Genomic DNA, 20,927 nt, shown 5'->3' with positions numbered 1-20,927 from the left:
CGACCAAACATTTTTATTTAATATCATTTAATTTTCCCCTTTCGTCCCCTCTCCTTAAAATAAAAATTAATTTATAGGACCCATTTTTTCCCTTTCTTTTTTATCATTATTATTTTTAGGAATCACTTAATTTAATAACAAAATTTAAATGTTTTCAAAATGCTACAAGTAAATACCATGCCCATTTGCATTTTGCACATAAAATATTTGTAAGAAGGCATGCTCGACATCGAAATCGTTAAAATAAAATAAATCTCAATTAAAAATATTTATTTATTTATTATTATTTTGATATCAATTTTTAAAATGGATGAATTTGTTCGGATTTTTTTAATCAAATATATTATTTATTATGAAATGAAAAAAAAAATATAGTGAAATACTTTAATAAAAGTTTCCAGTGATTAAAGGCTTTGTTTTATAATTAAGTTGAATTATTGAAAGTCAAAGGGAGGGGAGAAAGTCAACGAAAAAGAGCCATGGGAGTTGAGAAACGATGTGCAACAAATAAAAATTCAAACAAATACGTGAGCAGATTCATAGAAAAAATGAAAATAATTTCAAGTCAAACGTCCTAAAGAGATGAAGAAGAAAAGTAATCAAGATCAACGGATGTAGTCGGTCAATGCGAACCGTTGATTTTCCATAAATAAATAAATGGAAAGTCAAGGGCAGGCGTTGGGACGGCCATGAGTGGCGTAGGTCACTTGATAGTGTCACTCGAACTGATTTCTTCCGCTATTATTTTTATAAAAAATTATTTGTCAATTAAATTATTTTTATTACATCAATAATTACACTTTAAAGACTCGAGATGACGCTAAGAAGTATCGTGAGAACGTTAAGATCATGACGACGCATGGTTCAAAAAGTATGACCGTGAAGAATTTTATATTACGATGTAATTTAAATTGACCTGTAAATTTAATCAAACGATATAATGCACTAAACTATTTGTTACGGGTTCGAACCAAATCTGAACATTTGTTCAATTGGGTATCAAGATGTTATAGTCTAACGTAACGTAGGTCAAATCCACTTTGACTACTAAACATTCTATAGGACGGGGCATTTTTTTTCTCTTTTGAAGAGTAATGTGCACGGATCTTGCATGAAAACGCTTATCCATAGTCAATCAACTTTTCTCTCCAACCAATTTCGTATTAAATATATAATTAAAAAAAAGAATAATAATATGGTGAAATTACAATAAAGTAAGGTGGAGAGAGAGATTAAAAAAAGGAAACTCTTTATGATATATATATAAATGATTTAAAAATAGAAATATATGTACATATAAAAAGGGCAAAATGGGGAGAGGACAAAATGGAGAATAAAAGACGAGAGAACAGCCAAAACTAGTATTTCCATGTCCGTTTGTGTTGATTTTACGAAAATATCCTTACAATTTTTTTTTTTTAAATTTATTATTTTTACACCTTTTTCCTTTTGCAATGTAACGCCAATCCCACATAAGAATCCGAGGCATGCATTACACCTTTATAAAAGTTGAAACTTTTTTTTTTTTTTTTAATAAAAAAGATTTTTTTTTTGTTAACTTTTTTTTCTCAAACAGTTAAAGACAGCTCTCCCTTTTTACACCTTATTTCCATTCCAATACCGATAAAACTCCCATATTTAAGTTAACTCCCGGTCTAGGGGCAAAACTGAAATAAAAAAAAAATAAAAGTTGCCCGACACATTTAAATGCATACGACAAACAAGGGACTAGTCCACGTCTTTAACATAGATTTACCTTTATTAACTAACATGACATTATATTTCTATATCGCTAATTAAAAATGTGAGGACTAATATGAAAATAAAAAGGTATAATTTATTAAAAATGGTAAATAAATATTTTATATTCATAATTATATTATTATTATTTTATTAGAATGAGCAGGAGCACATTACTAAAATGTTAAAAGAAGCAAGTCACTGTAGTACAGTGGTAAGTACTGCGTGACCCGGATTCGATACTAGGCAGCTGTATTTATATTTTTGCGAATTCTTTTCGAAACGACGTCGTCTCAGATTAGCTTGGATTTCTTAATGGTAACGTTGTTATATCAACAAGTCGTTGTAGTATAGTGGTGAGTATTCCCGCCTGTCACGCGGGTGACCCGGGTTCGATCCCCGGCAACGGCGTTTTAATGGATTATTTTTGAAACGACGTCGTCTTAGTCTAGCTTCGGCTTTTTGATGGTAACTTCATTTAATCAACAAGTTGTTGTAGTATAGTGATAAGAATTCCCGCCTGTCACGCGGATGACCCGTCTTCGATCCTCGGCAGCGGCGTTTTATTTTAGCGGAATATTTTTTAAACGACGTCGTCTTTTCAAGCTTTGGATATTTCTTGATAACTTCATTATATCAACAAGTCGTTGTAGTATAGTGGTGAGTATTCCCGCCTGTCACGCGGGTGACCCGGGTTCGATCCCCGGCAACGGCGTATTAATTTGGTGGAATGTTTTCAAACGACGTCGTCTTGCTCTCGCTTCGGTTTTTTATGGTAACTTCGTTGTAACAAAAAGTCGACGTAGTATAGTGGTGAGTATTCCCGCCTGTCACGCAGGTGACCCGGCTTCGATCCCCGGCAACGGCGTTTTTATTTTTGCGGAATATTTTTTAAACGACGTCGTCTTTGTCTAGCTTTGGATTTTTGATGGTAACTTCGTTATATCATCTAGTCGTTGTAGTATAGTGGTAAGTATTCCCGCCTGTCACGCGGGTGACCCGGGTTCGATCCCCGGCAACGGCGTTTTTTTTTTTAAATATTTTTCTCACTTTTCAAACGAAACGACGTCGTCACCGGGCTGGCTTCCGTTTTCCGATGGTAATCCCTCTACTGCCTCCCACCCAATCTGCTTTCCCGTTTTCTGAGTTTCAGTGTGTCTCTCGGGAGGAGGAACTGGAATCATGATCTCTTAGACATCATTACGAGTCCGTTTACTTGCTCTGGCTACAGAAATGGAGTCGTCCTTATCGGGGGACTCAGGTCCCATCTCAGAACTTGGGCCCTCGCATTCCCTGCCGGCCGGACCTCACCGTTTTCCTCTTGCAGCTCAACCGGAGATTATGCGAGCAGCAGAGAAGGATGATCAGTACGCCTCTTTTGTTTATGAAGCTTGTCGCGACGCTTTCCGCCACCTCTTTGGTCTGTTATGCACACGCCTTTACTTCTTTGTTTCCTTTACAATTTGATTGTACAGCTCGCGGTCTTCGAAATTGCCATTTCTTCCTTCAATTTGTTAGTCTATTCGTCTAGGCTAAGCCAATTCTTAATTATATGTTTTCAGATACTTGGTTATCTCCCGTTTATTCTAGTTTCTAATTGTACTAGTGCGTCGATTATAGCTCCTTGTCTTGTACTAGTAGAGATTGAAATTAACGACTGCAATTAGTTTATTAGTGTGAAGAAATTTATATTCGTATAACGCATTTGATGCATAGTTCTATGTTACGAATTGAGGATGAGTTTAGTCTGGTTTTAATTTGTTGAATCTTTGTTTTTCTTCATTATAGGCGCTCGGATTGCCGTAGCATATCAGAGTGAGGTTAGTTCTGGATTTGTTTCCTTTCAATTTCTAAAATTGTAGGGCACATTCAACTTCTCTGTCCATTATAAAAGGTTATTTTCTTAATTCATTTTACTGCAGAAGAGATCATGAATTCTTGCTAATTTCTTCTTGCTCTTGCATGATGATCAAGTAACTTTATTGCCAATTTTAGAAGGATATTGTGATCACCACTTTTTTTCCCCTTCGCAGACAAATCTCCTTGGACAGATGTTGTATTATGTGTTAACAACTGGTTCAGGAAAGCAAACTCTTGGTGAAGAATATTGTGATATCAATCAGGTGGATAAAGATTTGAATCCTATAATTATGCATGAATATTTGGTTTAGCTTATTTCAAGCGAATGATAATTCGTATTCTTTTTCTGTATTGATTTTTAAGCATGTTCTCCTGAAGATCTTACTGTTAGGAATTACGGATCTCCATAATGGTATGATCTTGTCTTCTTTGAGCATAGCTCTTGCGACTTTGCTTTTGGTTTTCCCAAAAGGCCTCATACCAATGGAGATGTATTCCTTACTTATAAACCTATGATCATTCCCTAAATTAGCCAATGTGGGACTCCCCTCCCAACAATCCTCAACACCTACAACTGCCAGGGTTAATTTAATTTAATTTTATTTATAATGTTTAAATTTACGTTTCAAACGATTTTCTAGGTTTCTGGACCTTATGGACTTCCTCCAAATCCAGCAAGACGTGCTCTTTTCATTGTGTATCAGACAGCAGTCCCATATATTGCTGAAAGAATTAGGTTGCTATCACAAATGTCCCTGATTTTCAGTTGTAACTATGTTTGGCTTTAGCTATCTCTGAGGCTGCAAGTTCCAGTTGATGTACTTACAACAATTGTATGTTTTTCAGCTCTAGAGTAGCTTCTCGTGGCATCATGCTTGCTGAATATGGAGAGACGGCATCCGGTAATGCATCTTCTCAGTCTTCAATAACCATGGAAATCCAATCTTCATCAACCCCAGGGTCTGCTTCTTACCTAATGAGATTGAGGGCAAAAATTAATCGATTATGGCTGCAAACAGTTCGATGCTGGCCTTCGGTACACTTACTTTCTTCATATGTCACTCATGGATATCATAGTTTCAGTATTTTAAGGTTGTTGGAATTTGAATGTTGGATATGAAAATTTAGTGTTTTTGTCAGTTGAGTTATATACTAAATTTTTTATTTAGATAATACATTAACTCTATCATTGTTTATATCTTGTCTCTAGAATTTTTGTTTTAGGAATGAAATCAAGGAATTAAAAGTTCACTATTTAGATCTGATTTATCTTGCTTTTTTGTTTTAATTGTAACAATCATACTGTTTTAATGCCTCACAGGTTTTACCTCTAGTTCGTGAATTTTTGCAATTGGCTATTCGTACAAACCTTATGTTTTTCTATTTTGAAGGTGATTCCTAGTTGTAGAGATTCAAATACTATTAGATGTTCATGTAAACAGTTTTGAGGAAATTTTATTGGTTAACATTGGAATTTTAATTTGCAGGACTGTATTATCATATATCCAAACGAGCTGCAGGCATTCGCTATGTGTTCATTGGAAAACCATCTAATCAAAGACCCAGGTGTTAAACACAAACTGACTTAATCTCCTGAAATTTATGTTTCTGAGTTTCAAACGGAGTTTTGTTTTGAGTAGCAAGTTTATGTTATTATCTTTAATGTCTTCACCAATACTAGTTTACTATCCCCAAAAAATAGTTAATGATATCTGAGATATTTTAGTCTCTTGTTTGTTACTTGTTTCAAAGTATGTCATTTGGGTTTAGCACATTCACTCTCTCCAAATTGACATTGACTTAGATACCAGATACTTGGAGTATTTCTACTGATTCAACTTTGCATTGTCGCTGCCGAAGGCTTAAGGCGTAGTAGTTTATCATCTGTTTCAAGCTCGGTTAACCCGACATCCTTTGGAGTACATTCTAGTTCAGCAGGTACCAGGCTATCACGTTATGCAATTTATTGTTGAAATATTCGTATGTTTAATTTTCCATGGCACTATTTTGCTTATATTTTTTCCCCCTTTGTATGTGGGGGTGGGTTAATGGAGAAATTCATCGTAAAGGTCGTACAATCTGATGGGACAAGCCTCAAGAGAGCAATACATTATCAGGGTGGAGCCATAAATTTTTACAAAGAGGAACAAGAATAGATTTGGGAGATTACAAGAAAAACTTTAAATTCTTAAATTTTTAGAAAGGTTGTTTATAGGTTAACCAAGCAAGTGTTCAATTTTGTGTAACAATTTTATGTGTTTCTGTAGCTCTTGTGATATCCCACCCTACGCAAGAAAAAGAAAAAAAAGAAAAAAGAGGAAGATAAGAACTAATTGATATATTCGTGAACTTTTCATGGACATGGGTTATTTAATTCCGTCTACTTTCGTTATGGCAGGTCGTGGTCCGCCTGTTTTAAATGAGGAAGGTAATTTAATATCGGTTGATGGTGACTCTGGAAATTGGGTCTCTGATTCTTCACACTCTGAGGTACCATTTCAATTGCACTGACATAGATATTCAATTTTTTCTTCATTTTGCAGTACTTTGTACAGATAAAAACAGAGGAGATGATAAATAAGTTTAAAAAAGGTTAATTAGATCGAACCCTTATGGGAAATAAATGCATGATAACATTAACGTATGAAGTTTACTATTATTGCTTAGAATATACAGTATGAAGCTCATCATGGTGCAAGGAGCAGTGGAGTTAATGGAATTTATAGCATTTCCAACCATTTCAAAATCACTTTTAATAATATTAGAACTAGAGTGGATAGTTTCATTTTATGTTCAATATATTAGTCCATTTTTAAAAACGTTGAATATGCTGAAGACTTTTTTTAGACACAAAATTTAAAGTTGAATGTGAGATCTCACCTCAAATAGAGAGAACGAGTGCCAGCGAGAACGCTGGGCTCCGAAGGGAGGTAGATAGTGAGATCCCACAACGATTGGAGAGGGGAACGAGTGCAAGAGGACGCTGGGTCCTAAAGGGGGTGGATTGTGAGATCCTACATCAGTTCAGGAGGAGAACAAAACATTATTTATTAGGGTGTGGAAATCTCTCCCTATCGAACACGTTTTAAAACTTTGAAAGGAAGTTCGAAAGAAAAAACTCAAAACATATAATATATGCTAGCGGTGGTCGAGGATATGGCTTTACTTTTGTGTGCAGTCTAACACAAGCAATGGAATAAGCAAATGCACGCTGTGTCTGAGTAATCGCCAACACCCAACTGCCACACCTTGTGGCCACGTATTCTGCTGGTACTCTCTCTGTCTTTGGATCTGCTTCATTCAGGTTCAGGTTCAGGTTGATCCCTTTATGTTTATTTTGTTTTTGGGTATTCTATAAAAACAGGAACTGTATCATGGAATGGTGCAATGAAAAACCTGAATGCCCGCTTTGCAGAACTCCCATTAATCATTCAAGCTTAGTGTGTCTCTATCATTCTGATTTCTGATGCCCCGTTTTTCAACCAAGTATGATCACATTAGAAATCTATACCTTTATTCTTTGTTTTCTTCATCTTCTAGATTACAAAATTTATAAATAGCCATAGTTTTTAAGGATAGAATATTTGAAGCATTAGATATTACCTGTTGTGTCCTTTCTGATCTTGAGTTGAGTAAATGTAATGTAGTTGAGGGAATAAATGCATCTTAACTTTGTAATAAGCAAATAATAGCATGAAACAGGCTTTGAAACATGCATCTTATCATACATATTTGAGAATATAAATATACACAAACAAATGATTAAAGTCTACATAGCAACGGCCTGTTTGAGCATAATTCAACTAATTATGTATATTTTTTTGTTAAAGTATCATATAATCGAATCTCTTCGCCACACATTGAGCTCGAAGAAGAAAATGTTGTCATTGAGGCTTAGTTCTGAATTTTTCTCAAACGAGCCGTTATTGTTGCAAAAGATGGTCTATCAGCAGCATTCCCATTCCAACATGCACATATCAGATCTAACAGCTCTTTTAGATCCCCGTTCTCGTCCACTGGAAGCTCCGGTCTCAGCTTGCCTTCTCCAACTTCCATGGCAATCTGTCCTCAAAAGCATAACATACCATTTATGTCCCATTCTTTTATTCTTCATTGAACCATAAAAATAGTAGATAGATATTTTAAATTAGTGCACCCAAGTTTGTGGGTTGAGCATGGCAGAGTGAATAATGCATTTATTGTTGTTTTTAAGGTTAAAAAGTAAGTTTCATAACGTTTTTAGAAGAATTAATTGCGAAGCAATCATAAATAAATTGATGTGTCCTCCTTAGGATTCAGTAACCTTAATGGTTATATGAGCTGAGTTCAACTAACAAAAAAAAAAATATGTATTATTGACTAAAAGATTGGAGAATTGAAATTAGTTAACGAAGGTCAAAGTTTAAAATCTATACCTTATATTTACTAAACTAAAAAAACTCTAAAATAAAAGTGTTGTAAATTAAAGTGGGGCTGAGAATATGACTGCTAAAATACAATAAATAAGGATAAATATAGAATGGGTATATATCATATATACCTTGAAGGGAGAATAATCAATCTCAATATAAGGATATTTTCCTATTATAAGTTCGTTCAATATGATACCAAAACTATAAACATCGCTCTTTTCTGTGTAAGGCTCGCATCGAATCACCTCTGGTGCCATATAAACGTAGGTTCCTGCTTCATGATTACATATCAAAAGGTTATAAGTTTCGAATGAATGCCATGTAAACAAACGATTAATGTCCGGTTTAAGTAAGCTTATAAACAATAATTCTATTATAAAAAGCTACCAAATCTTGCCTGTTTCGCCGGTGAGAGCCATCTCTCTGTCGTGGAGGAAGCGGGCATGGCCAAAATCAGCAACTCTGACATGCAAAGCATCGTCCAAGAAAATGTTGCTGGGCTTCAAATCACGATGGATGACTCTAGGCTTCTGTTCATGAAGATACTGCATCCCTTGTGATATTTCAAGTGCCTTCAACAACCTCTCTCGAAATGGAGGCAGAGGAATTGCCCTCTCTTTCTGCCTCTTCCCTGGCCCGTGCAGCCACTCTTGCAATGTCATCCTTAAACACTCCGTTACGACCCACCCGCAACCTGGTGGCTGGAGACATGCCCCCATCAGTTGCAGCACGAACCGATGGCGTTGTCGACAGAGTGTCTCTAGCTCCTGTGCGAAGTAAGATACTCCGCACTCGTTCGAGCAGAAGAAGTCTTGGTTTAGGCATTTCACTGCTACGTCAAGACCCCGCCATGTTGCCTTGTATATGTTAGCTGTTGTCCCCTGCCCTATCTTCTCCCTCAGTTCGATCTGTCTCATTTCAGTTCATGAATTTAATCTCTTTTACTTTCAACAGTTTCAATCATGTTTATAATTTTGAATCGTAATTCTATGAAGTACTACCCCTAGAAAACAAATGTTGGCTCATGATAGAACAAAAAATAAAGTAATGTAGACCTCATGTGGCTCGATGTACCATCCATGAAGCTTGGCCTGCTCGATGAGTGGCTGTAGGTCTGCAAACGGGTGGCTTGGGGAGGGTACTGCAGGGCTGGAAGCGGCGCTTTGAATGCAATTTGGGCTGCCATCGCCATCCACATTGTCTCTGTTCCCAATTATGAGGTGCAAGAATCCATGGTCCTGGGCTTTCTCAAGAAAGCATTTGAGAGAATCTTGTGCTCTATCCATTCTCTTCTTAAACATGAGCTGGATTTCTTTCTGCTTCAGCAGCTCCCTCTCCAACTCTGCCACCTTCAATGCCACAGACAAAAAGAAAAAAGGGTCATTGGGCTCATCTCATTCCCAGCCATTTATCTGAGAATTGGGCTGCCTACGTTCCACAATAGGATCAGGATCAATCTTTATGTCTAAGAGTGCTTTTACTATGACCCAAAAAGACTTTCCTTTTATAGTTTTCATGCTGAATATAAAGTGCTTTGAAGAAAAATTTAAAAGCACCTTATGGAGAGAGCACTTGAATGTTTTGAGCTCAAGTTATCGATTTAAGAAGTGCTTCAAAAGCACTTTTACTGTTTACCAAATCACTCTAAAGGACCCACTAGTCCAAATTGTTTATAAGTATCTTGGACTTGTTACTGACACGAGAATACGAGTATAAAACAGGTTAAATTCTTGCAACCATGCAGCTAGTGGTAGTAAGGAGAAGCCAATATCAGCTATCCAAGAAGATGGGTACCTTCAATTCCAGCATCTCAGACGAGCGTGGTCGTCTAGAGGTTGAAACGTTTGATCCCATCCCTACACAGTCGCACAAGCTTGGAGAATATCTGCGAGATTGAGAGGTTCCTCTAAGTTGGAGATTCACCTCCGATGAGTTCTGAGATACCCATGGGTTTGGTCTACTCTGCTGGTTGTTCTCCTTCCTCACATTGTTCATTGTGGGGGTTCAAAGAAGCGGGAAACATGAATAAACTTTTCAAGTCCCTTATATTGAGATTCAATTTTTGCCTTCTAGTGATTGGAGACGAAAAAATTGGCGGACTTCTTGAAGATAATGCTGTCAAATTCATGCCATAAGAAAAGAAGAAAGGTGAAATGAAGTCCCTTTCTAACACCAGCCTGCACATGGAGGGAAAGGCGTAGATGCCAATGATATCCATGAAGTTAACGCTTTGATGGGGCATTTTATCAAACACTTAACGTTCGTTTCTCAAAAACTAAAAAACCACTAAATATTTGGATGGGGCATTTTATCAAACACTTAACGTTCATTTCTCAAAAACTAAATACCACTAATATTTGGATGGGGCATTTTATCAAACACTTAACGTTCATTTCTCAAAAACTAAATACCACTAATATTTGGATGGGGAATTTTATCAAACACTTAACGTTCATTTCCCAAAAACTAAAACACCACTAAATATTTGGATGAGGCATTTTATCAAACACTTAACGTTCATTTTCCAAAAAGGAGGTAAAACCCCACCATTATCAAGGATCGAAATTAGTTTGAAGAAGAAAGAGAAAACGGGTCTTAAGATACAAAAAGACACGAAACAATTGGAGCTTTATGTCAGCGAAGATTGCGATTAGAAGATTGCTTACCCCATGTGATTGATCTCATCTCTCACTTTGTAGAAGAAAAGAAAAGGGCAGTGACGATCAAATCAAACACAAACTCCCCTCGGGATCGCCGATCTTAGATTCTTGTTCCTAACTCACAAGGCAAACACCAAATTTGGCTCTGGACCACTCTTAAACCCCTTTGAAAATCCCTCCTTTTGTTGTTTCGTTTTTTCNTTGTTGACAGATTTATTTGTAGAGAGTGAGTGGTGAGAGATTGAAGGAAGGAGGAGGGATCCGTTACCAAATGTTTTTTTTGCTTTTGCTTTTCTTTTAAGATATGAATATCTGATGTATTATATTATAGTTCTAATTCTTTTGGGAGTTTATTTTTATTTAACAATAAAATATAAATATTTAAAATATTAGAAGGTCGTTAATTTAATCGGAGATAGTTTTAACTCTTAGAAGCAATAAGCAAGTAATGTGACCATGTCACAGGAGAATGTCGGGACCATTAAGTGCCAAATTCAGATTCTAAATCCTGATATGAATTCTGGACATAGATCGTTACATTTAACATTGAATTTATTAAGTATAATCAATAATTTGAAACTAAAAAACGGTAACGTTAAACATAAAATTTGAAATTGCAGGGCTAAATTGATCGATGAAATAATGAAAAAGGGGTCGAGAAATGAATAATGATATGAAGGAATCTGATGCCTATGGTTTTAGATTTGTTGTGAATATTAGGTTATGCCTATTAAAACACCAAAAGTCTTCTATAGTCTTTGTCCCAAACACACCTAAAAAATCATTGCAACTTTATTATTAAATTATTTTCTTAAATTATTTCTAAAAATTGTAGTCCATACCTCATAAATTTATTATTCACAGATTAATAATTTTGAAAATAAATATAAAATTTACTAAATAATAATTTAACATAATTAATTAGACGGTTAGTTGTTTGAAGTAAAATATAAAAAATAAAGTTGGTAAAAGTTGTTATGTTATTTAAATAAAATAAATAATTATTATGAATTAATGGGGAAGTGGGGGTTTGGTGTAATTTTAATTTAACAAATGCAAACTAATGATTGGAATTTGTTTGATTTTTTTATTTTATTTTATTTTATTTTATAATATCCTACACGTTTGTGAAATTCGTAATTAGGTAGATGTATGACTTGAACAAACTTAGAATCCACCGCCTCCTACGTGGAATATAGTTTTTTTTTTCTCTCTTTATTTATTTTTTCTACCCTCTTTTTGGCTGTTTTTAGTTAGATGCTCAAAAAATTAATTAATTAATTAATAAATACTACCTGCCTTTTTGTTTCATATTGTAAATTGCAATAAAAAAAAATTATGAATAGAATATTTGTTGGAATATGTTATTATAAAAAAAAAAAATATTATTCCCGTTGCTTACCAATATTTGCTCACGAAAGTGGTCGACTTTCATAATTTTATTTTAAGCATCACCGGGTTTAGAGAGCTTTTAAATATAAAAGTGTTATTCCTAAACTTGGAATTCAATTATTATGAAACAACTCAATTTAAGTTTTATTAAAAATATAGAGATTAAATTAAATTATTGAAATCACTCATACTAAAATTTAATAAAAAGCATCGAGAGTAAAATGATATATTTATTTTATTAATTATTAACCGATCATTTTTTATTTTTAGAGTAAAAACTCAAGTTTAGATATAAAATATGATAATAACAAAATTGGAGAATTGTAATTAAAAGTTCAAAAGCTTAATGAAATGAAAATGACGTGGCAAGGTAAATTATTACAAACCAATGTTGTAATGCTAATCACCATTTACTAAATTTAGATTAATACGGTTGCTAAAAGGATTAGATAAAATATTTACCAAAAATTGGAGGATTATAATTAATATTTCAAATTAAATCATTTAAAATAAAAGTTTTAAAGTTTAGATATTAAAATTATAAATAAATAATAATAATAATAATAATAATAAGGGGTTTGTACCCTACCCATAGGAATATTTGGTATACTTTAATATAAAATAAATAGGTTTGCTGTGTAAAATTAAATATATATTTTTTAGAAGAGAGGGTAATATTGGTATGTTTTATTTTTTTGGGGGAAAAAAGGAAAAAGAAAAAGGGAAAAGAAAGAGAAGATGTTTGATTGGGAAGGGGAAGGAAGAAGCAAGAGGGGCCAACACATTAGAAATTGAAGACAAAATTTAAACACTATAAAAAAATTAAATAAAAATAAAAATAAATTCACTTTCTCTGTTCCCATGGGGATGAAGATTTGCCTTTGCCTTAACCATCACATTCTCTTTCTTTGTCTCTCAGAATCTTTCTTTTCTTTTCTTTTTTTAATTTTTTTTTTCCATAAAAAAAAAAGAAAAAAAAGAAATTAGCGTTGCTTTCCTCCTCTGTCTTCCCTTTTCTTTCTACATTTCCAATCCATTACCCAAATCCCTCAACCGAGTATGATCAAAATTACCCTTTCCACACTTAATTTAATCCTGAACGAAAGAGATTCCTCAATCAAGTAAGAACAAACGCATTACTATAACAAAATTTATGGCTGAATTATATTACCTATTACAAATGGAACTAACCTAATTTGCAATGGCGGATGGCCCGATTTGTATCCACGCGAGTGGTTGTTTCGTACACCGGAAGCTCTTCCCGGTACCGATCGCCGCTCATTACCGTCAGGTGATCTAGTTCAAACAGATCTGAACTCGAACAACTTGCTGTATCGTCTTCTTCTTCTTCTTCTTTGTAGAGATCATTGTCAGGATGGTGGAATTTTCTAATCAGGAAATCGTTCTTCTTCCTGATTTGCTGGTAATCTGTTACAATTTTCCTGACTGCTGCTGTTGCTTCTGCGGTCTCGGCCTTGTTCTTGACTTCGAATTTAGGCTGTTCTTCGCACAAGGATTTGTGTCCGCAAGGTCTACTGTATTCGTCTACGATTGTACTCACCGGATAAAATCGAACCGTTCTCGTGTCGGCATTGCGCAATTTTTCGCTAGAATATGGCGAATTTTTGCTCAAACATGATCTTGAAAACGATGCAGCCGAAGAGCAAGTCGAAGTTTGGCCGGATTTTGACTTTCTTTCTGAGTTATGATCTTCAGAGGCTCTGGTTGACGTAACGGAGTTTCCTGTCTTCTTCGGAGTTCCTGCGGTGAAGATAGAATTGAGAAAACTTGAGAGGCGTCCTCCTGGTGAAATCGGTTGCTTCACCTTCTTTAAATTACTGTAAATCTTCAACGCCCTCGATTTCGACTTAATCATAGCGCTCTCGTCGAAACCTCGAGATTTTTCATTGTTTTCCACGAATTGACTGATCTGTTTAGACGGTGGCTTCTCTCTGCTCTGTCTTTGCTTTTCCTCCGTCTTCTCCGGCGGTGGAGCGGAGACGCTGGTCCGAACTGGCTTTGGTCTGAACTTTGCGAAACAAGACGGCGTCAAGGATTTCGAACCATACACTGATTCAGTATCCGAAGATGAAAATCCGCCGAAACTCGAATCGGAAGAGCTCGAAGTTGAACTAAAGAACAGAACGTCCTCTTCCCGATCCTGCTGGTACAACTGAAATTTTATCTCAGCTTCCGTCAGAGAACGTCTCCTTTGAGCGCTCACCTTTTCAGCAACCTTCTTCTCGATCCATCTCTCTATCAGCAAAGCACGATGAAGACTCGCGATCTCCTCATCTTCAACATCACTCTGCGCTTTCCCGATCATTTTACCTTGTTTCTTCAACACCTTCTGTCTGTAAAACTTCAATTCTCCACTTCTCTTATCCCCTCCATCGTCAATGGAACGGTAGATTTCATCAAGCAAACTCGAAGAGAAGGACTGTACAATACCTCCTCCATCCCTAAATCTCTCACCTCTCGCCCTAACTTCCTGCCCGCTCATGATTCGAAAGAAACAGCAGGAAAGAAAAATGATAATGAAAATGAAAATCCAATCAAGAATGAGAAACAAAACGATGATGAAAGGAAGGAGAGAAAACGACAATGGCGGAATACTCCGTCACAGTACAGCACACAAGAAGTAGGGTTCGGAGCCGTGTTTCAACTCTTTCTTGTCTCCTTCTGGAGGTCCAAAAGCTGCCATGGAGGGTGACAGAAACTGTTGGAAAAGAAAACCAATTACACGTAATTGGATCAATACTACTTTTCCACTCTCCCTCAAAATTCTCTGGAAGTTTGCTGAATCGAAGATGAACAGAAGATTAAGAAGCAATTGATTGTGGCGGTTCTTTAATTTTAGATTCTAGAGAGAGAAAGTAGTGAGAGGAGAAAGGGAAGGGAGCTAATGAGAAGGAAGAGAGCACGCTTCGAAGGCAGAGCTGAAGGTGGAAGATAGAACAGGAAAGAGAGGCTTTATAGGATCCCCACGCGGGTACTTTTAATTTTTCAATTTCTCAATTCCCTGACGTGGCATTATCAAATTCTCCATTTTGCCCCTTCCCTTTTGTATACAACTATAACGCTTTATTCTCCCCCTACGATTTCCATTTTCTGACGCGTTGATCAGGCTTTTGATCGCTGTGATAACGGGTGAATTATTTATTTATTTATTTAATCCCTTTTAATTGACATCCGAGGCTAAAATTTAAATTTTAATCCCTTTAATTTAATAAATAAGTGAACTAAGATGAAACCAGGTATACAACTATTTAAACATAACTTCTTAGCAATTGAAAGACGTCTTTGTTCATACATGGCCTAATAATCATTAGTTCATCAAGTTAATGTGTAATTTCACCACTCGAGAGGTCAGATATTAAAATTCGTTTATCCCTAAGTGTTGTTAGCCTAAAACAACAATGATAATAACATCAACATGTCCAAATTTCTAATGATGGCAAGCTACCCACCTCAAACAAGGAGATAGGAGATAGGAGAGCTGCATACTTCACTCTACTTCACTCTATCGTCCTAAATTGTTAGTAGTTAACACTCCCTAGAAGATAGGTAGAATACTCAACAAATAAAAACTAAAATTAGTCATCCAAACACATTCAATCCTAACAAGGAAATTTGTTAAAGTCGCCATTAAACTTTAATAACAAGTAGAGATCTGTACCTCTGAGCTCAAATGAAAATTTGAGAAAGGAAGCTCGAAGATGTCAACCTCATCATCAAACCAAGCCAACTCGTTCTTTTGCATTTTCCCTGTACCATTCACGTTTTCCATAAATATAAAAGTGGAATTTTGTTTCTAGCTTTTGTTATTTACTAATAACTTTATTCATTTCAATCTACATTCTCTTCGATATATATTTTGAAACTTTTGTTGATATGAATTTTAGGAAAAGAAAAGTTCTTGCCTTCGCTTGTCCCTTTCAGCTTCTATTCCCATTTCATTTGGATCTCCGTGAACTGTTAAAGAACATGTATTTGTAGCTAATGTAACGTGACGTTTACGTTAAATACAACTTAATCAAAATTCAAGGACAAAAACAAGAATAAAATTAGCTTTTAATAAACTAGAGGGACCAAAGGAAACCATTTCAGAATATAAAGACATAGGGTTAAACAAAAAAGGCTGTAAAAGCTATAGTTTACTAAAGTAAGGAAATGAGTAAGCAAAACTGTTACTAAAGAAGCCAGAAATGTGAATACAGACTATACTAATGAGTCCCAACCCAAATGGTCCAAAAAGGTAAAGTAGGAAGGTAAGTGTAATGTAAGCCCTTATTGCATTGAGGAAAGTAAGCATCTATGATTAAGCACAGCTGAAAAGGAAGGAAATTCAGGGTCATTAGATTAAATTAAAGGAAGTTGAGACCCCAAACTGCAAAAAACACAAAACAAAACCCACCACACAAGTGGGAAAGGATGGGTGTCCCCATAATCCTTGCCAAAGGCACATGATTTCCATATCTGTTTGCAAAATGTTAAATCATCTGAAGACAAGAAGAAAAAGAAAAGAGAGGCAGCACAGAAAGAAGGCTGCACCATCAACGGGTCTCCCCGCTTCAGTTCTAGATTGGGTTTGTTTCTAATGGCCATTTTTGGTTGCTGAAAGTAAAAGGGGAAATGGCAAATGTGAATGCTGTTTCAGACAGAAAGCTAAACAATAATCCCAAAAGAAATGTTTTAACATAAGAGAGAAATGAACATAGGAGAGGACATGTGCAATTAATGGCAGTCCTTGCCTGTGAAGGGGGAGGGCTACCAAATATGGGTTAAAAGAGACCAAATAATATATTGTCCTGCAGACACCCAGCAGGTCCCTTGCCCCAAATTGAATGATAATGCAATACAGAGGTCGCAAATGTGAGACCCACAACTTCAGCTGAGTTCTTAATGTTCATGTATTACTTTTAACCTTCTAAAAAATTAAAAAATATTCGAACAAAAACATTTTATCCACATCTCATCACCTTCTTCTCTTCTTCCAATTTTTCTCTCTCATCTGAATTCAATTTATGAAACACTTCCTATGTTCCCTCTCTTCTTCAACACCTTCTTACTCCCTTTCTTCCATTCTCCAATATCTAAAACTATCCTCTTCAATCAAGGTATATAGGCTATAGCAAGAAGAATAGAGATAGGGCCCTTTTCCCTTAGGACTTGAGTATTTTAACAAAGTTTAACATACGTAGTTGAGTGTGAACTAATGCATTGTTCGAGCTTAATATACAAAGAGAGACGTTGAACTTTAAGTAATAATTTTGAGAACAATCAGTGAAAGTGAAAGAGAAAAAGAAAACATGTGTTACCAAATACGTAACAATGTACATTTTATTAATTCATTTTGCATTTTAAATTAATCTATTTGTTGTGACCGAATAAAAAGGTTTCTCATGATACAAAAGGATATTTCTTTGTTGCCTTTTCTTTTCCCAATTTTGGAGAGGAGATTTTGATTTTGTGGAATTTTATAATTTACATTCAAGTTTTGGGTAAGGTTTGGTTGCTGAGAAAATTAGTGTAAAAATTAGAAAAATCAAGATAAATGAGAATATCTATGTGAAGTTGTATATAAAAGTTGTTCTCTAACTAAAAAAAATTATTATATTTATGTTTGAGCCTGCCTAAACAAAGTGAAGACTCCTATTGAATTGAAGTCGGGATATTTAAGAAGAGGGAGAGAAAAAAAAGAATAGAAAAGTTTTAGAGATTGAAAAATTGAAAGGAGATTAAGAAAGTGTGACATGAAGTAAATAAAAGAGAGTAAATGGAAGAGAAAAGGACCTAAAAAGTGTAAATAAATAGTTTCTTTTTCCGAATTATTTTTATTAAGAGGTAAGGATATTAGTGAAACTTTTAAAATTTTGAAGGAACTTTTGAAAAATACTCTTAACATTAACAATTTTTGTTTATATACTAAAGTATTTTATTTCAAACTTCTGAAGTATTTATAAAAAAAAGTATTTTAACATTTTCTCGTGTTTGATTACATTATACTTTTATGCCATTCAAATCATAAGAAATTGTTTGAACTACATCAAAGTACAATGTAATCACATTAGATGTCATCCAAAATATCATAAGGTCAAATAGTGTCCTATTAGACTAATTAGTTTAGATGCNAAAAAAAAAACGAAAGATAAGGAAAAGACAAGACCATGATGACATTAGAGTGGGAGTGTAAAAATCCTTGACTGCCAGACATCTAACATTCCTAAGAAACAAACCTTAAGATTCCAGCAAAACAAACCTTAAAAGTCAAAGAAATATATATATATATATATATATATATATATATATATATATATTTTTTGGGTGCAAAAACGTTGAAAAAAAGAAGTTTTTAAATTTAATCTCTAAAACTTTGTTATTCTATTATTGAGTTTTCCGTAGGAACTTAGTTTTGATCTCAACCCTGCATTCTTCAAAAGTCTCATCTACTCTCCTTAAAAACTATCTATTAAATATAATAAACAAACTTTACAGCAAAAAAAAAGTAAAATGAAATACTTAAAGCCCATTTGTTGAACATTTTATTTTTTTTTTTTTTTTATTATTTTAAAATTGTGTATAAGCACTATTCTCATTCATGAATTTCTTTGTTTTGTTGTTGCTTTTTAGAAAAATTTGAAAAAAAATCTAAACTAAGTTTTGAAAACTAAAGAAAGTAGTTTTTAGAAACTTGTTTTTTTTTTTCCTTGAAATTTGACTAAGAAATCAAAGGGTTTCTTGAGAAAGATGAAAACAATGGTAAAGAAATGGGGAGAAAAGAAGCACCATTTTCAAAAACAAAATATCAAATGAAATCAAACATGACATAAGATAATTATAAAAGTGAAAATAAAACAAGGAATAAAGGTTTAGAAAACAACCAGGTGAATACTAAATTCCAAGGGCCATGATGCCCATTCCCTTTGGGTTTCCATACGCTTTAGTGGGCCACCCTAGGATTGCAAAGTCTTTTTGTTGATATGTTGAAACAGAGATTAGTCTCAACAGACAAAGATAATCAGAGTTCATATTAATCAAATTGAAGGAATCGATGAGCACCTGCATTAGCTGTTATTTGTTAGATTCAACATCACTTTAGTCAAGTTTCTCCCTTTGCATTCAATTCAACCCAAGGAATTGTCTGTCATTTAAACCCTGGCCTTCAAGGTAATCATAAAAATTCAGAGAGTTAAAAAGGCATCCTGCAAGACAAAAAACGTTATTGAACTAAATGATCAATACTGCAGTTGATCTAACATGGTTACGCTTATTGAGGCACCGTGTAGTGGGACCATGGAGTTTCGGTAGGCATGTGATCCGTTTACTCTCTGTTCACTCTAGAATCTAGGGTTAGAACCTGCCCCCTTCCTCCCCCCAAATGATTAAAAGAACTTCTTGGTGGCTCTACAACGTGGTCCGACATTTTATCTATGTGGGATGATTTTCCTTTTTTCTTTCTCTCTGAGAAAGTAACAAATCAGGGATCAAATACAAGTATTCTAAAGTACGGATTGGGATGAGAGCTAAGATTTAAAAAATAAAGAGAACGAAAGAAAGAAAAAGAAAAAGGGAAAAAAGGATGCCATAGTTTGGCTTAAAAGGGGTGGGAGATGGTGGAGATCCCAAGAAAGGGTTGGGATCGGAGACAGCGTCCAAAGAAAGGCTCTAGTCCCAACAAAAGCCAAAGAAATAAAGACTATGGACTAGAGCGCATTTGGCTCATGACTTCTTTTTCTTTCTCTCTGTTGAAGGGCTTGACGAATGACAGGGGCAAAGCTGTCACGGTAAGGATAAAATAGTTTTTTCCTTTTCAACCCCATTTTGCATAATTTAGAACGGAGGGTAATATTGGTCCTACATAAGCCTTTATTAGTTAAATTTGTGCCATTGCCAACTGCTGAACCTTGATGAGTTATGTAAAACATACAGACATGGAGCGTTACTCATCAGCATAATGGAACTTTAAGAGGGAGGTGCCTGTTCACACAAATCCGCAGCAGTACAGCACCTACAGTCGTAGTCTGTAGTGGAAGTATTTCGAAACAAGTAGGGATTGTGCGGTAGCAGAAAGTTTATTCTAATCCGAAAAAGTTTAAGCAAAAGAGTGTTCAAAGCAGTCCTTGCACCTTTCATTCGGATTTCAGCCTCTGAACATCTACCAACTGGTAAAGATCCCCACGTTTTTGCTTCAGAAGTGGTAGGTTAGTCCTGAATGGTTTTAGCATAATGAGAGAGAGTTGAATAATGAATGAAAAACACTTCTTAAAATGTCTGAAAGAAAGATCACCTTCGAAGCTCAATAAGCGAATAATCAATCTCAGATATGATTATTGCTTCATCATGTTCAGTTGTAGCCAACACTTCCCCAAACTGCAACATGCATTATACCATGACTAGAGTTGAGATGTGGACTTTCGAAACTCAAAAATATAATGGCTTAAGTTGCATGATATAAGTGAATAACAAAGCTGGACTACAGCATCGACTTACCGGTCCAACAAGGGATGAGTGGCCCCAAGCTACATAACTATCATCAACATCTCGAGCACGTGAACATGTTGCCACATACAACTGAACAACAAAAAAATATCAATGTAAAAATGTCATTTAAGATTGTTCTGTTCACAGACGAGATGGAAAGATTCTTCCTTAAGTTTCTGGAAACTATGCTACACTCAATGACGTTATATGCAAACCATTTATCAAGCATTAACTATTTGTAGGTTGTGGTTTGGGACTGCCCTTATTCTTCTTTTTTCTTTTTTTTTTCTTTTTTGTATGCCCTTTGATATCCTTTCATTTCTCCTAATGAAACCTCGGTTTCCACCCACTCTACGCACCCCCCCCCCCCCCCCCCCCC

The 20,927-nt window shown here is 35.1% G+C and overlaps 4 protein-coding genes and 3 non-coding genes across 11 annotated transcripts in view; 4 read left to right on the top strand and 3 right to left on the bottom strand.

Moving 5' to 3' along the window:
• Window positions 1-2,079: 2,079 nt before the first annotated feature.
• Window positions 2,080-2,151, top strand: TRNAD-GUC. The gene has a single exon. It is a non-coding gene; the product is annotated as a tRNA-Asp (tRNA).
• Window positions 2,152-2,383: 232 nt separating this feature from the next.
• On the top strand, window positions 2,384-2,455 carry TRNAD-GUC. The gene has a single exon. It is a non-coding gene; the product is annotated as a tRNA-Asp (tRNA).
• A 237-nt stretch (window positions 2,456-2,692) lies between these two features.
• Window positions 2,693-2,764, top strand: TRNAD-GUC. Its single transcript has one exon. It is a non-coding gene; the product is annotated as a tRNA-Asp (tRNA).
• An 85-nt stretch (window positions 2,765-2,849) lies between these two features.
• LOC111796990 (peroxisome biogenesis factor 10-like) lies at window positions 2,850-7,520 on the top strand. Of its 2 annotated transcripts, XM_023679833.1 has the most exons (12): window positions 2,850-3,160; window positions 3,529-3,560; window positions 3,774-3,863; window positions 4,242-4,336; window positions 4,447-4,636; window positions 4,922-4,991; window positions 5,088-5,166; window positions 5,405-5,538; window positions 5,999-6,090; window positions 6,779-6,870; window positions 6,965-7,086; window positions 7,431-7,520. In XM_023679833.1, the coding sequence occupies exons 1-11, from the start codon at window positions 2,974-2,976 to the stop codon at window positions 7,065-7,067; spliced, it is 1,164 nt and encodes a 387-aa protein (XP_023535601.1). In that variant the 5' UTR covers window positions 2,850-2,973; the 3' UTR covers window positions 7,068-7,086; window positions 7,431-7,520. The 2 variants fall into 2 exon arrangements, with proteins under 2 accessions (XP_023535601.1, XP_023535600.1); XM_023679832.1 differs by lacking the exon at window positions 7,431-7,520 and having other exon boundaries at window positions 6,965-7,313.
• On the bottom strand, window positions 7,437-10,858 carry LOC111796987 (serine/threonine-protein kinase CTR1-like). 3 transcript variants are annotated; one of them, XM_023679829.1, is made up of 6 exons: window positions 10,679-10,858; window positions 9,807-10,189; window positions 9,068-9,361; window positions 8,410-8,920; window positions 8,141-8,283; window positions 7,437-7,662 (listed from the first exon to the last, which is right to left on the bottom strand). In XM_023679829.1, the coding sequence occupies exons 2-6, from the start codon at window positions 10,005-10,007 to the stop codon at window positions 7,495-7,497; spliced, it is 1,317 nt and encodes a 438-aa protein (XP_023535597.1). In that variant the 5' UTR covers window positions 10,008-10,189; window positions 10,679-10,858; the 3' UTR covers window positions 7,437-7,494. The 3 variants fall into 3 exon arrangements, with proteins under 3 accessions (XP_023535597.1, XP_023535596.1, XP_023535598.1); XM_023679828.1 differs by having other exon boundaries at window positions 9,807-10,127; XM_023679830.1 differs by lacking the exon at window positions 7,437-7,662 and having other exon boundaries at window positions 8,043-8,283; window positions 9,807-10,127.
• A 2,180-nt stretch (window positions 10,859-13,038) lies between these two features.
• Window positions 13,039-15,828, bottom strand: LOC111796989 (protein BIG GRAIN 1-like B). Its single transcript, XM_023679831.1, has 2 exons — window positions 15,744-15,828; window positions 13,039-14,783 (listed from the first exon to the last, which is right to left on the bottom strand). The coding sequence occupies exon 2, from the start codon at window positions 14,565-14,567 to the stop codon at window positions 13,251-13,253; it is 1,317 nt and encodes a 438-aa protein (XP_023535599.1). The 5' UTR covers window positions 14,568-14,783; window positions 15,744-15,828; the 3' UTR covers window positions 13,039-13,250.
• A 4,082-nt stretch (window positions 15,829-19,910) lies between these two features.
• LOC111796991 (omega-amidase, chloroplastic-like) overlaps window positions 19,911-20,927 on the bottom strand; it is a 7,763-nt gene continuing 6,746 nt past the window's right edge. The window contains exons 10-12 of one of the 2 annotated variants that reach the window (XM_023679834.1): window positions 20,558-20,638; window positions 20,355-20,437; window positions 19,911-20,275 (exon numbers count right to left, since the gene is read on the bottom strand). In XM_023679834.1, coding sequence (XP_023535602.1) covers window positions 20,197-20,275; window positions 20,355-20,437; window positions 20,558-20,638 — 243 coding nt within the window. In that variant the 3' untranslated portion in view covers window positions 19,911-20,196. Of the gene's footprint in view, window positions 20,276-20,354; window positions 20,438-20,557; window positions 20,639-20,927 lie in introns of those variants that run through there. The other variant, XM_023679835.1, reaches the window with a different exon arrangement.

The sequence above is a fragment of the Cucurbita pepo genome, chromosome LG06 (assembly GCF_002806865.2).
Source record: "Cucurbita pepo subsp. pepo cultivar mu-cu-16 chromosome LG06, ASM280686v2, whole genome shotgun sequence".
Classification (NCBI taxonomy): domain Eukaryota; kingdom Viridiplantae; phylum Streptophyta; class Magnoliopsida; order Cucurbitales; family Cucurbitaceae; genus Cucurbita; species Cucurbita pepo.
Note: the sequence above shows the minus strand (reverse complement) of the source record. Positions and strands in the feature narration are given on the sequence as shown.

Excerpts from the sequence above, each read along its gene's own strand:
- LOC111796989 (XM_023679831.1), bottom strand. The coding sequence starts at position 14,567 with ATGAGCGGGCAGGAAGTTAGGGCGAGAGGTGAGAGATTTAGGGATGGA.
- LOC111796987 (XM_023679829.1), bottom strand. The coding sequence starts at position 10,007 with ATGAACAATGTGAGGAAGGAGAACAACCAGCAGAGTAGACCAAACCCA. Across the intron at positions 8,921-9,067 it reads GGTACATCGAGCCACATGAG|ATCGAACTGAGGGAGAAGAT; the intron begins GTCTACATTACT and ends GAAATGAGACAG. Across the intron at positions 8,284-8,409 it reads GGCTCTCACCGGCGAAACAG|GAACCTACGTTTATATGGCA; the intron begins GCAAGATTTGGT and ends ATCATGAAGCAG.
- LOC111796990 (XM_023679833.1), top strand. The coding sequence starts at position 2,974 with ATGGAGTCGTCCTTATCGGGGGACTCAGGTCCCATCTCAGAACTTGGG. Across the intron at positions 3,161-3,528 it reads CGCTTTCCGCCACCTCTTTG|GCGCTCGGATTGCCGTAGCA; the intron begins GTCTGTTATGCA and ends TCTTCATTATAG. Across the intron at positions 6,091-6,778 it reads CTGATTCTTCACACTCTGAG|TCTAACACAAGCAATGGAAT; the intron begins GTACCATTTCAA and ends TTTTGTGTGCAG.